The 12,540-nt window shown below is 46.8% G+C and overlaps 1 protein-coding gene across 1 annotated transcript; it reads left to right on the top strand.

Annotated features, from left to right (window-relative positions):
* Nucleotides 1-3,055: 3,055 nt before the first annotated feature.
* On the top strand, nucleotides 3,056-7,577 carry LOC125941538 (uncharacterized). The gene is made up of 2 exons (XM_049659026.1): nucleotides 3,056-3,277; nucleotides 7,063-7,577. The coding sequence occupies exons 1-2, from the start codon at nucleotides 3,085-3,087 to the stop codon at nucleotides 7,251-7,253; spliced, it is 384 nt and encodes a 127-aa protein (XP_049514983.1). The 5' UTR covers nucleotides 3,056-3,084; the 3' UTR covers nucleotides 7,254-7,577.
* Nucleotides 7,578-12,540: the final 4,963 nt, after the last annotated feature.

The raw sequence follows: 12,540 nt of genomic DNA, 5'->3' as shown, positions 1-12,540 counted from the left end.
AGAATCTGACTTCAGAAACAGAGAGGTACACACCACCGTCCAAGACTTCCTTATTGCTTCCAACTGGTTACCCTGTTATATTTGTTGGACACCTTTGAATACTTTTAAATTGATGCTACCGAATTTATTTTATTGCATTTAAAAACTCAATTGAGACTTTTAATGCAGTGCTTATCTTTCAGCAATGCAAGAGCTTTGCAATTCTCCCGTTGTGGGTATGAGCCATGAGGTAGAATGAGGTCAACAACATTTTGTGCCACAACGTGCGGTTTTGTTTTGCGGCTGACGTCTACGACTTTTGGAAACTTCGAATTCGTAATCTCGGGATGACATTATGCAGTGCTGTTGTACTCTCACTTGGAGCATCGGTGTTTGAACGCAGCCACAAAAATGGTCGCCGAGCCGTGTACCTTTGCGACACATGATTACCCTAATAATATTGTCACGGTGCGCAGAACACAGGAGCTATAGTGCGAGACGTATCGTCGTGCTCGAAAAGCAGGTGTTGTTGATGTTGATTTTGAGTCACTGTGAACACGGAAGCAGGTCCAAGCAAGGAAAAAACCCTGTCTTCTGTTGATCCTGCTCGCATTCTCGACCAGGTTTCTCGTTGCCTTCAGCGTGGCCTGCGTGGCTCGACGTAGATAGGAACGTGGCACTATTTCCCATTTTTCCACGGTGCAATTGTTTCTCCTTCAATAAATTATATGTATTTTTAAATAGCAAAACGACAAATTCACAATAACAATAATAATAGTAATAATGAAATGCGGCTGAACACACCTCAAGACGACTGTCGACGGTAATGCGTTACCATTGAATCAGTACATCGACGCAACGTATTGGCATTGACATCGATTTATTTTTCTTTCTGTACATCAGCAGAAATCGAAGCAAAAGCAAAAGGCTATACACCGTTGAAACGAGTTATGTATGAGGCGTGTACTGCAGTGGAAATCATCTTACGCGTTTTCCTAAGAACAGTCGTCGTCATCTAGAGCTGCGGCCGCGAAGCCCCCTCCGAAAGCACGGCGCGCCGGTAACGAACACTGAGAAACGCGTCATAGGGCAACCGGACTCCTCTCTCGCGCTTCTTTGTGGACACGCTGCGCCATCTATCGGCACTACCGATAAGTCCCCGCGTGGCCTCCGAGACGAGGAGCCTGGCGCACCGGTGCCTGCGAACGCTGAGAATGGTTCCCCCGTTTAGACGCCACACTCAGTCGCACGTACTCGGTGACTCATATTGCTGAATGGTTCAAGGAAGAGTGGCATAAACCCAGTTCATTAATGACGCAGCTCGCTAAAGCGTTGACGTGAAAAGCGTTCATTGAAAGGCTGTTAATGCATCAGCTTGCTGTCCTTGAGGAACACTTATGACGTGGGCTTGTTTCCGCTCCTATCATCGGCTGAAATTTAGGGATACTTTTTTGGGGTCATAGTAGAATTTGACACATTCCCACTGGCACATATACAGTTACCCAAATTGGCGTCAGACAAGTTCATTGATGAGCAACACACCTGCTCGTAGAGTTTCTGCCTGTATTACCTAGAGGAACATCTGGCGCCGCCGTCTATGGGAGTTTTCTAACGAGCGCTGTGCCATCATGGGAGTGACGGTATATGGGTGTGCGGGGCTTGTGTTGGCTGGTGTTGTACGAGGCTTCGTTTAAAACGTGGATATTGCTACACGGGTAATGTGTTCTTAAAATAAAATCTTCGTACCAGGTTTTCATTGACCCATATTGCATTTTTAATAAAGTTTGCTCACCTGCAATGCATAATTGAGCGAAGAAAAGCAAGAACAGACGACAGACTGCTCCAAAGCGAGCGCGAATCTTGTCGCATGTCCTCTAACTTTTGCGGCCCGATGATACTTTTTACTTTTCATATAATCGTGCATCCCATCACGAGTCTTCGTAATTACAGAAAACATGTTTTTATGTAATAATAAAGCTAACACAGCTCTGCACGTGCTGTTTTAGTAGGAAATGAATCATTGTGACAGACGGCATTGTGCTAGCCAGGTGCATCTTCAAGGTGTCCTGGCTCTCCGAGAACGATGACAATCCTAATTCACCATATACCACCATTTCCACGCATAAAATAGCGCAGCGGCGCCAGATTCCCCTCTGGGTAATATAGTGAGAAACTTTATGACCCTACTAGCTCATACCCAGTGAACCAAGATGGCATCAAATGGGTTCATTAGAAACCACCTCAGACCGAGTGGCACGTACCCAGTACTCCAAGTCGGCGTCTAAGTGGTTGTTCGAACAGTAGTACCTGCCTCAGTCCCGCGTCTACACGGACCCATGTCGGCGTGAAAGAGGTTCGTTGAAGAGCGGCCGTTGGTCTGATGGTCGGTTTCGAACCCTGTTATCTCAGGAAAGGAGCCCGGTGCTCTACCCATTCAATCACTGACTACCCAGTGAACCAGGTAGGTGGGTAAACGGTTCGATAAAAACATACATAGACACAAACATACAAGCATACACACATACAAACATAGATAGCCCCCGAAGAGTACCGAAAGAATGCTAGCGCATGAATAGTAATTATTATTTTTCAAAATTGAAGCTATTGTTTACCTGCAGTACTTCAGTTACTTTAAGTATTATTGTTATTATTTTTAAGTTGATTAACAACATAAGATTTGGCTGCTTTGGAACTGTTCAGTCATCATGGCGGTCAGGCGCACTACGCAAAACAAGGCACAAAAACATCATCAAGATAACGAAGACACAGCGCTTCCTTCGATTTTTTTCTTTCATGTATCACATTTTCATCAAGTATGTGGCCTAACCCCCACAAAGGTTTTGTGCCATTGTTTGTCCTCGAAGCATAGAGAAGAGAGCATGTGCGCACTTGTGCTAGAGCCGACAACTTCTATTCTCTCTCTCTCGTTCTCTCTCTTTGCGAGCATCACCTCTCGTGCTGCCAGAGAGAGATAAACATTTATTGTTAATGAGGTGGGCGTACTTCCTCGTAGGGGGTAGAGCCCATCTCCTTAGTGGGTATGTGCTAGATGTCGAGGCCACCACCCCCACCACCACAACAACGAGTGCGTTCTGTGGAAGCGCTATGGCGGCGGTGATACCATGGCATCTAGCCCTCGTATTCGCTGCGACACCATTTGCCATGGGCTGTCCGTGTCCGCAGTACCAGTGTAAACTGTTCCGGTACAGCTGCAGGCCACTGCCACACCCATGCAACGGCCGGGTAGCGCTCGGCGCGGGCTTCTGCGGCTGCTGCTGGCAATGTATCAAGCAAATCAGTGAGTACACCTGAGATTATAATGTTGGACTAGTTGAAAGTCACAGCCTCATATAAAAATTACTAGAGATAACTCTGGTTCTGCCATCGTTCAGCTATCATGAGAACAGGATGAGTGGTACGTGAATTTCTTAGGACTTCGTGCTCGTAGCATCGTTGATTCTTGCTTTGTCATTCATTGTACTTTCTGTTTTTAAATTTGCAAACAATTGTATTTCGCTACAAGCACGCAGAAAAAAGTTTCAACCGACGCAAATACTTCATTTGGACTTGCGCATCTATGACGCGATGATTTCATGAAAAGCATCAATTTCTTCAATGTCACAGAATCGTTTGAAGCCACTAGTACAAAGTTTAGTGCAATTTACGTGTTCGAAAAGAGTCCCGTATGGTGCGAGAGTGCTAGACAAGAGTTCTCCCTGGAGAGGACTCGATGGCACACGTCAACATCGACTTCTGGGATAATCTCTTGTATAACATCTTGTTTTTTCATCCATCTTGGGTGCGTCATTTCGAGCCGTTATATTCTGCATTTCCAAGCTTCATGCAGTGCGTATTTATTTCTTGACTGTTCCTGGTAAAGTCGAGACTCGTTGAAGTGTCTCTATGTTCTTTGCGGAGTTCCCTTTCAAGGGCTGCGCAGATATCACAGTTCCTTTCGGACGTCTTTTATAAACTTACGCACATCAACAGTCGCCATGGCTGCAAGCGCTAACAAGAAAAACACACTGCGAAGAGAAGCAGCAAAGAAGAAAAAATGTGAATTGAAGGAAGTAGCGTGAAAGTTTAATCTGAACATGTCAAGACAGTACTCAAGTATTATTGCGCAACAAAAAGACGCGGACGTGAGAGTAGAAGACGGGCTTCTCTATCGTCCGTGTCTTTTTGTTGCGCAATAATACTTGAGTAATGGATTACCAACTTGCCCGGAATGCTGCTCTCATCAAGACAGACTTCAGTGCATATGTGGACAATGATGCTGACGCTTGCCAAAGTCTGGAGCTGCGCACAAGACGCTGCTTGATGTCGACACTCGTTCGGGTGACGCTTGTGGTGGAACCAGACAATAGTCATTGAAATATTTCAGAATCTCGCACTGGGTATTTCTATTCCACGCCATGGCGTCCACACCGTGACACCGTAGGGAGGGAATCACTCGCGGAATAAAACGAGCTCGTTAACTGTTCTAGTATGAGCTCCAATTTCTTTTTTTTAATGAGTGGCTTACGATAGGTTGGTTCTTTTCATAATTATGACATGCCGCAATAAGGAGACGTATTCGTTGGCACCGGTTGGTCATTAGCGCAGCTGTTAATTTCAATGGCGAGTAGCGCGTGTTGAGCAAAACTGTTAGCAAGCTTCGCTTCTGTTCACTGGAAAGTGGGTGAATATTCACGGCATTTAAATATAACCAAAGACTGTGTTTCTCAACAGTGCTTTTTTTTCAGGAGGCAAACAGTTCGAAGTTTTAATTAACCAATATCAGCTTATTACCGCTGGCACAGTTAATTTCAACCCGAAGGAGTTTTTTGAAGCCTTTATTCAAGATTTGCCTTGAAGAACCCGACTTTTTATAGCCTGCTGATTCTGTTAACTCGCGCGACACACTGTTCCCTCTAGCTGGCATGAAAATGTTGGTCAAGAAGTTCCCATTTACTTCATCGATGCTTTTTATGAAGCACAGAGCTCCAAGTGAAAGAAATTATTTTCCAGCTCGCCCCTTCGAAGGTTTCCTAGGAGGAAAGGCCACGTGAGTGGAGTCAGTCAGACGGACACTCGCGACGGTGGGTCGGTGAGTCGGCGGTGTAGTAAATGAACGTAGTACTCTAAATAGTTTGTAATGACTGCTTCAGAGATCACGTTACGGCAGTTATCTACTCCCTATGGCAAGGCTCTTTGTTGCGACGAAAGTTCTGCATGGGATGCGGGAATGCAGGGCCAGCGATGAATTGCGTGGTTGCGCCTCAACGGCTGCAGCAGCTGGAAATACGAAGATACAGGCTTCAGTGCATATGTATATTAGGTTGTTGCCCCTGCCAAAGCCCTGACTCTCGGCCGGAACATTGCATTGCAGGGTGATGTTTAAGCAGTGAATTATGGCGTGCATTGCGGAGGTCACGTGTGTATCTCGTAGCTTCGTCTTAATATTCTTAGTCTTGATCCCATTGAAACCAGAGGAAACAAATTCGTATTTTAGAACGTTGCTTCACTGAACACTCCAACTCAACTCAATATGATGATGATGATTTGTTGGCATCCTCTTTGAAACGGGGCGGTGACAAATAGTCACGTAGCCTGCTTGAGTTAATCAGGTATGCTATACATGCTTTTGATGCGTTAGTATTAGGGTAATTCACGCACTTTCCGGGGGCTATATATCTAGCTACCTATCTAATTTTGAATCTATGTTTGTATCTAACTATTCCCCCCTACCTGGTTACTGGGTAGTCAGTGGTCAGCATCGGGCGGTTGTGCTCAGGTAACAGGGTTCGAAACCAACCGTCGAACCAACTCGCGTGGCTGAGTATGTGGCAATGTGTGCATATCTGCCGCTCTTCAACGAACTTGTCACGATGACATGGGTCACTTTAGACCGGGGCGGGGTGCGTACCGCTGTTCAAAGAAAATATTTTACGCCGACTTGCAGCACTGCGTATCTGCCACTCAGTGTGTGCTGTTCTAAAATGAGTATTTTTGATGCCAACTTGAGTCCCTGGGCATGTGCCGGCAGGTGCGTGCCAATCTTCAATAAAAGTATTTGCTGCTAATTTGGGCAACTAGGCATGTACGTACTACTGGTAATTGTCCGCACTGCATCGACGAGAAAGATCCTTTAAAATTTACCGATGCTGATCGGCACCAAACCCTGTCACAGGGATCCCCCAAGGACAGCAACCCGACACATTAACAGGCTGCGCTACAAATGCACTGGGTTTGTGCCGTTCTTCAATGAAGCTCCCGCCAACTTGAGTCACCGAGTATGTGCCATTGAGGGTGCGGCAAACGAGGGAGCGATTCTCGCCATTTGCAGGAACGGGCGGGCAACGCTTCTTGTCTCGGAGGCAACGTGTGGATTTCTCGGCAGTGCCACTAGATGGCGTAGCGTATCCAGAAAGAAGCGCGAGAGAGGAGCCCGGTTGCCGCATGAGGCGTTTCTCAACGTTCTCCACGCAACGGTGCGCCATGCATTTCGGAGGCCACGCTCATGCTTCGCAGCAACGGCGCTAGATGGCGCCGAATGTTCTTAGGGAAGCACGAAAAGGAAGTCCCGCTGTAATACACGCCTCATGCATAACTCGTTTCATGGTGGCACTACGTTTGCGTCGCTATGATGATTCAATGCTAACGCACTGGGACGTTTTTTTTTTAGACAGATACTGATCATTTGTTTCATGGTGCTATAACACTAGTACGGGTTTCTTTCCCCCACCACGCGGTAAGCATTGAGCCGATTTTACGTCTTTGCTGTCCATGTGTGTTGGTAGCGGTTCATTGTAGGGGTGCTGTTTTCTGTCGTAATCGGGGTTTTCGATAAATATGTCTAAAGTTCACGTCATTTCAATAAAGCGTCAATTGGAAGTCAGCGCTCGTCCGTGTGTTTCTTCTGTCCATCCCTGTTTGATTTGCACTGCTTTTCACCATGAACGTGTCGATATTCCATGGCGTCTTGCTTCTCGACGAAAACCAAGGTCGCTCTTCCGACATTGGCAGTCCAAGTAGACCGCGGTAGCCATTGAAGAACACCGAGGTCTTTCGCGCAATTGAACGTGCTAAATCAATTCCCAGGTATCGGAGACCCCTGCACTCCTACGGGTCTCTGTCCAGGCCCTACCGAGTGTAAGGAGTCCCTCTACTGCGACCCGGACCAAAGAGCCTGCCTTCCTTTTCCTATTCCGCCCGCCAGAGTGCCTCGCAACTACGACAACGACACGAACTACAACGACACGGAACTCCTCGAGCCTACCCGAGCCGCATAAGAAGCGCGGGGGTAAAACGGAGTTTGCTTCGCGTAGTGAGTTGGAGACTGAAGGGCAATACTTGAATAATTGATATAGTTTAACATCAAAAAGAGAGAGAGGTTCATTAGATTAAGTGATCGGCAGTGCGGTGAACAAGGGTTGTTTCGAGCAGGGCACCTGTCCATCAATGCAAAGACAAGTCTGCTTGTCGGAACACTCGCGGCACAGACATCCCTTTCTCGACCACTATGATTTTATACTGGTAAAGTGTCCGTTCTACATTCCAATTTCACTCATTTATTGCACAAAAAGATTGATTACTATTACAATAATAAAAGTGGAATTTCTAAAACGGCTCTCCTGCAAACGTATTTTCTTCTCAATTAAGCATACATATGCCTAGGAGTGTGTTGACAGATCAGCATTCACGCACCGTTTAAACAATAGTGATAAAGAAGATAACAGAGTGATACGGTACAAAACACCATGGATATACGTGGACAAAATGAGAGCGTCTGCATCTCAAAGAGGTAACCTGTATACATATTACTAAGTAATGCATACATAAATGCGATATTCGAATTTTCTATCGATAAATATGTAGAACTGTAGCTGGAACAGCCGCTCAAAAGGAAAAGAGGCGGCTCTATGTCAGTGTGATGCACCATTTTCTAAACGAATGTTACATTTGTAAGAGCTGATTTCTACGATTTCTTTTGGTCTAGAGCTGAATATGGATGACACATAAAATTATCTGGTCATTTTACCACATAATTTGTGTTTACTGTAGATATGGAGAACATCTGTTTTTCGTAATGTTTCGTTTTATGTATTGGTGTTTTCATTCCAATTTACTTATCTAAACGCCGAATCTATTATTTTCTCAGTGACTCAATTCAGTCAAGAGATCGTCAAACTGAAAAACATAATGGAATAAATTTCATTTCATTTAGAGTGGAATTCTGCATTGGTAAGGTACTTATCCTTACCACAATTTTCGTATCAAGCGTGACCGTCACCCGATTAGCAAGTCTCGAAGATTAGCAAGACTCGCATAAAGTCAAAGGTGCGCCTTTAGGGGACTTTTTATTAGGTGCGTCTGCGTCGCTGTACAAGTGAAAGAAAGAAAATCCTGTGAACACAAAATGACCGACAGTTTCCGTGAGCAATCTGAAAGCCTAACTTCGGCAGGCTACCCAACCCTTGTGCAGGTCTCTGTTGCTGAAGGCCTAGCGCGCAGATCTTTGTCAGTGGTAAATTTAAATCCAGGTGGACCAACTAGGGATTTTCAAAAAATTGCAGTAAATTCGTAGACCCATAGAATCGCGCATACTCTCAAAAAGGTCGTTCAGCGTGTAAACGTCAAAGTTGTGCTCTCTGCCCCGGAATTATTTGGTTACCTATGCAAAATCACTTCCTGGCATCTAGGGCCAAACGAGGGTGCCTTATCTCACACCAAAATAACCCTATAGATTGTACAGACACCGTCGTATACCGGATTCCCCTGTCTCGTGGCAAATAATATATCGGACAGACGGGCCGATGCATAAATGAAAGGCTGGTGGAACAAAAGTGCAATGTAGACCGCGCTTTCTGCCCACTGCTGCACATGTGGATCCAGGCCAAGGTTTAAAAAACGTAGTATCATCGAAAAACACAGAGACCGTGTTACGCATGAGGTAATCGAAGCGGGAGAAATTCTACGTTTAAAGTATAGTTGCGTAAGCATACCCCTTTGTCGCTCTCACTGACAAGGGGATCAGATACCTCAGGCTATCACCACGTTGAATTTTGTGTGGCTTTGTCATGGCGTTCTGCGCATGGTTGGTGTGCTATTGCGTGACTAATTTCTTTGCATAAAGCATCGATATTTATAAAAACTGTTGGAAGTCAGCGCTCTGTTCTCTCTTCTGTCCCGTCGGGTGGCCTTTTGTTGTTAGCCTGACTTTAAAGCGCATACAAAGGTGTATTTACAATATTTAAAAGAGAGGCAACGATACATAAACAAGATGACTGGCGATAACGGTTGTACCTCTACACGTCAAATCGTCTTCTTCTGACAGGCGCCACTTTTGGTTGCGTTGTTAGAATATGATGCGGGTTTAGTTCAACCCAAAATCGCAAAACTTCCAAGAATTTATTCTGTCGTTGAAGTGTGGCAGATACCGATATACCCCAGTTGTGTCAAGGAGGCTCATTCAAATGGCCAAAGCTCGGGGCCACGGATGGACGTTGGTGTCAACGAGGTTGTTTGAAAATCTGCAAATGCGCAGTATCAGTTTTCAACGCAGTTCCCGCAGCACGGCAGCTCGAGACTTTGCCTATTAGACTATCGTTTGCCGTTTCACTCAAATCGACGGTAAGACGCTTAACAAAAGACACCGAAACAAAGTGACATCCCGGAAAGTGCGTTATGCATCCTACACCACGAATAGGCGATGCCCTCGATTATCTACAAGGTGCCGAATTTTTCTCTTAACTGCATCTTCGCTTTGGATACTGGCAAGTGCCGATGGCTGAAGCAGACCATCCAAAAACGGGCTTTTGTGACCCCTGGTGGGCTATATGAATTTAATGTGATGGCCTTCGGCCTGTGTAACGCGCCTTCGACTTTCGAGCGGATGATGGACACTATCCTCCGGGGACTTAAGGGGCGTACCAGTCTGTGCTACTTAGATGACATAGTTGTCTTTTCTACCAATTTTTAATCTCATCTCGATCGCCTCGAGCAAGTTGTTGAGTGTCTCACGGCCGCCGGTTTGCAATTAAACTTGAAAAAATGCCAATTTGGTGCCAGACGGCTTGCGATTCTAGGCCATGTAGTTTCACAAGAGGGAATCCTACCAGACCCTGCCAAACTGCGAGCCGTTGCCGAGTTTTCCAAGCCAACTATTACAAAGCGCACGCCTTTCGCGCGTATCAGAATGTACTTCCTCGAACTACAGTGCAAATACTCCTGTCCTTAATTTTTCACAGATGCATCGAAGTGTTATTCCGGCGTGTCTTACGCAGCGGCCGTTCCATCCTTTTAGGATGCCGGTGTTCTGCATCCTAACACAAGTATTTTCACAGCAGAAGCCTACGCCATATTGGCCGCCGTTAACTCATTAAAGAATTTATTATCGCAAAGGCAGTTATATACACAGACTCTTTGAGCGTCGTAAACGCTTTGAAAACTGTCAAAAATATAAAAACCCTGTAATTCTATCCCTTTACTCAGTACGATACACCACCTGGGCGTCCAAGCAACATATCGTGGTATGCTGGGTGCCGGGGCACCGAGATATTGAAGGAAATCTATTGGCTTACCAGCTAGCCACATCCGTCCACGCGAACGTTGCCAACTCTTCCGCGACTGTCCCTGTAATGGACCTCAAGCCCGCCCTAAAGGAAAAGCTCAGGGCTTACTGGCAGCGGTTGTGGGATATAGGAACAGAAAATAAACTACATGTTATCAAGACGTATCTTGGCAAATGGCCGCCGGTATCAAGGAACCGCCGCACAGAAGTAACACTTTGCAGACTTAGGATAGGACACACACACAGCACACACGCATACCTCTTGTCCGGTGGTAATCCACCCACGTGTGATAAATGTAGTGAGCCACTTGCGGAGCTTCACATCCTGCTGCAATGCACTGAATTAGACCATACCGGCAGGAAATTCCACTTCATCCTCTAATTATCATAGGTATAGAATCTCTCTTTAAATATCAATCCTTCCCCGCAGGGGCGTCTGCGCAAGCAGGCGTTTGGTGAGTTGCGCCACCACGTACCTGAGCACACGGGGGTTGGACCCTCCCACGCGTAGCCGTGCGTGGCTTTGCCGTGTCTGGGGAAAGGGGGATCCTGGAGGTTGAGCCGATGCCGGGTGTTTGAACCTTTAAGGCCCCCCGGCAGAGGCAACACACCTCTTCGGCCTCTGCTTCACATAGACGGCACCTCCAGACTGACCCACCTGGAGGAAATCGGCAGTCGCCTTTTCCTGTCCCCCTCTTCAATCTTTTGTCTTTCTCTCTCACTTTTCCATCTGTCCTGTCTTCTAGTCACTTCTTCTCACTTCCGAATTTCTGGGCGGCAAGGGTTAACCTGGTGTAGCTATCCAACCTTGGGTATTTTATATTAGGTTATAGCGGCGATGCATGGCTGGCGTCTGCAAGCATTCCATCCTTGTAGCGTCCCCTTGTTGGGCTCGGTGGTGGGTGGCTACCATCGCCGCCGAATTTAGCAATTTCATATGGCAAATCCTTTTCCCCCACTTCCTGATCGCTCCCTGAAAAGGGGGCGCACCGATGAAAGTTTTAATTTCTTTTTGAAACCACAGCAGTCTTTCCCGAAGTATCACGTCATACACAGCCAGCATGAAACTAGGACAGTCCGAATGATCTCGCCATTTGTTGTAGCCAAATGTCTCAAGGAAGCAATCGGCCCAGGCTATAAAGTAACGAAGATGGGAAGCGGCGATCTTCTTCTAGAAGTTCGCGACAAAGCACAGTACGACAAGCTTTCGAAACTTGTGGCGTTTGGAGACATCCCCGTGTCTGTGGGCCCCCACAGGTCAATGAACACAGTGCGCGGTGTCGTCTCGGAGGACGATCTCCTTGAACTAAGTGAAAGCGAACTACTTGAAGGATGGCAAGACCAGAACGTAGTCAAGGTGCAGAGGATAACATTAAGGCGAGATGACAAGCAAATACCTACCAAGCACATTATCATTACTTTCGGAACTAGCAATCTACCAGAATCAATTGAAACCGGCTACTGCAAGCTTCGTGTCAGGCCATACATCCCAAATCCGCGTCGATGCTTCAAGTGTCAGCGTTTTGGGCATGGGTCGCAAAACTGCCGAGGGCGCGCTACTTGTGCTAAGTGTGGTTCAAATGAACACGCTTCTGACATCTGCACTTCAGCAACCCGCTGTGCCAACTGTGAAGGAGATCACCCCGCCTACTCGCGATCGTGCCCCTCGTGGAAAAAAGAGAAACAAATTATAGAACTGAAAGTCAAACTGAACCTATCTTTCCCAGAGGCACGTAGGCGTTTCTATCTCCATAACCAGTCCAGTCCTTCATATTCCGATGTGGCGCGCCGGGGGGCAGCACCACATCTTTCGGCGGCTGCCCAAGTCACACGGAGTGTGACGGCGGTCACGCCATCAGCCCCCCCGGCTGGAGCAGCCAGCGCTGTTCCGCCCCCTGCCAAGGAGGGCCAGCAGACCCGCGGGCCTGCTGGACCCAGGTCCACTGCCCGTGCAGTTCGGCCTGAAACCCCCGCGAACATCCCCGCTGAGCGGGCACTGTCCACCG

This window comes from Dermacentor silvarum, chromosome 11 (genome assembly GCF_013339745.2).
Source record: "Dermacentor silvarum isolate Dsil-2018 chromosome 11, BIME_Dsil_1.4, whole genome shotgun sequence".
Classification (NCBI taxonomy): domain Eukaryota; kingdom Metazoa; phylum Arthropoda; class Arachnida; order Ixodida; family Ixodidae; genus Dermacentor; species Dermacentor silvarum.
This window is presented reverse-complemented; position numbering and strand designations above follow the sequence as displayed.

What these genes read in the sequence shown, in the direction of transcription:
- LOC125941538 (XM_049659026.1), top strand. Translation starts at nt 3,085, where the DNA reads ATGGCGGCGGTGATACCATGGCATCTAGCCCTCGTATTCGCTGCGACA. An exon ending in GCAATGTATCAAGCAAATCA is followed by an intron (nt 3,278 to 7,062) that starts GTGAGTACACCT and finishes ATCAATTCCCAG; the next exon opens with GTATCGGAGACCCCTGCACT.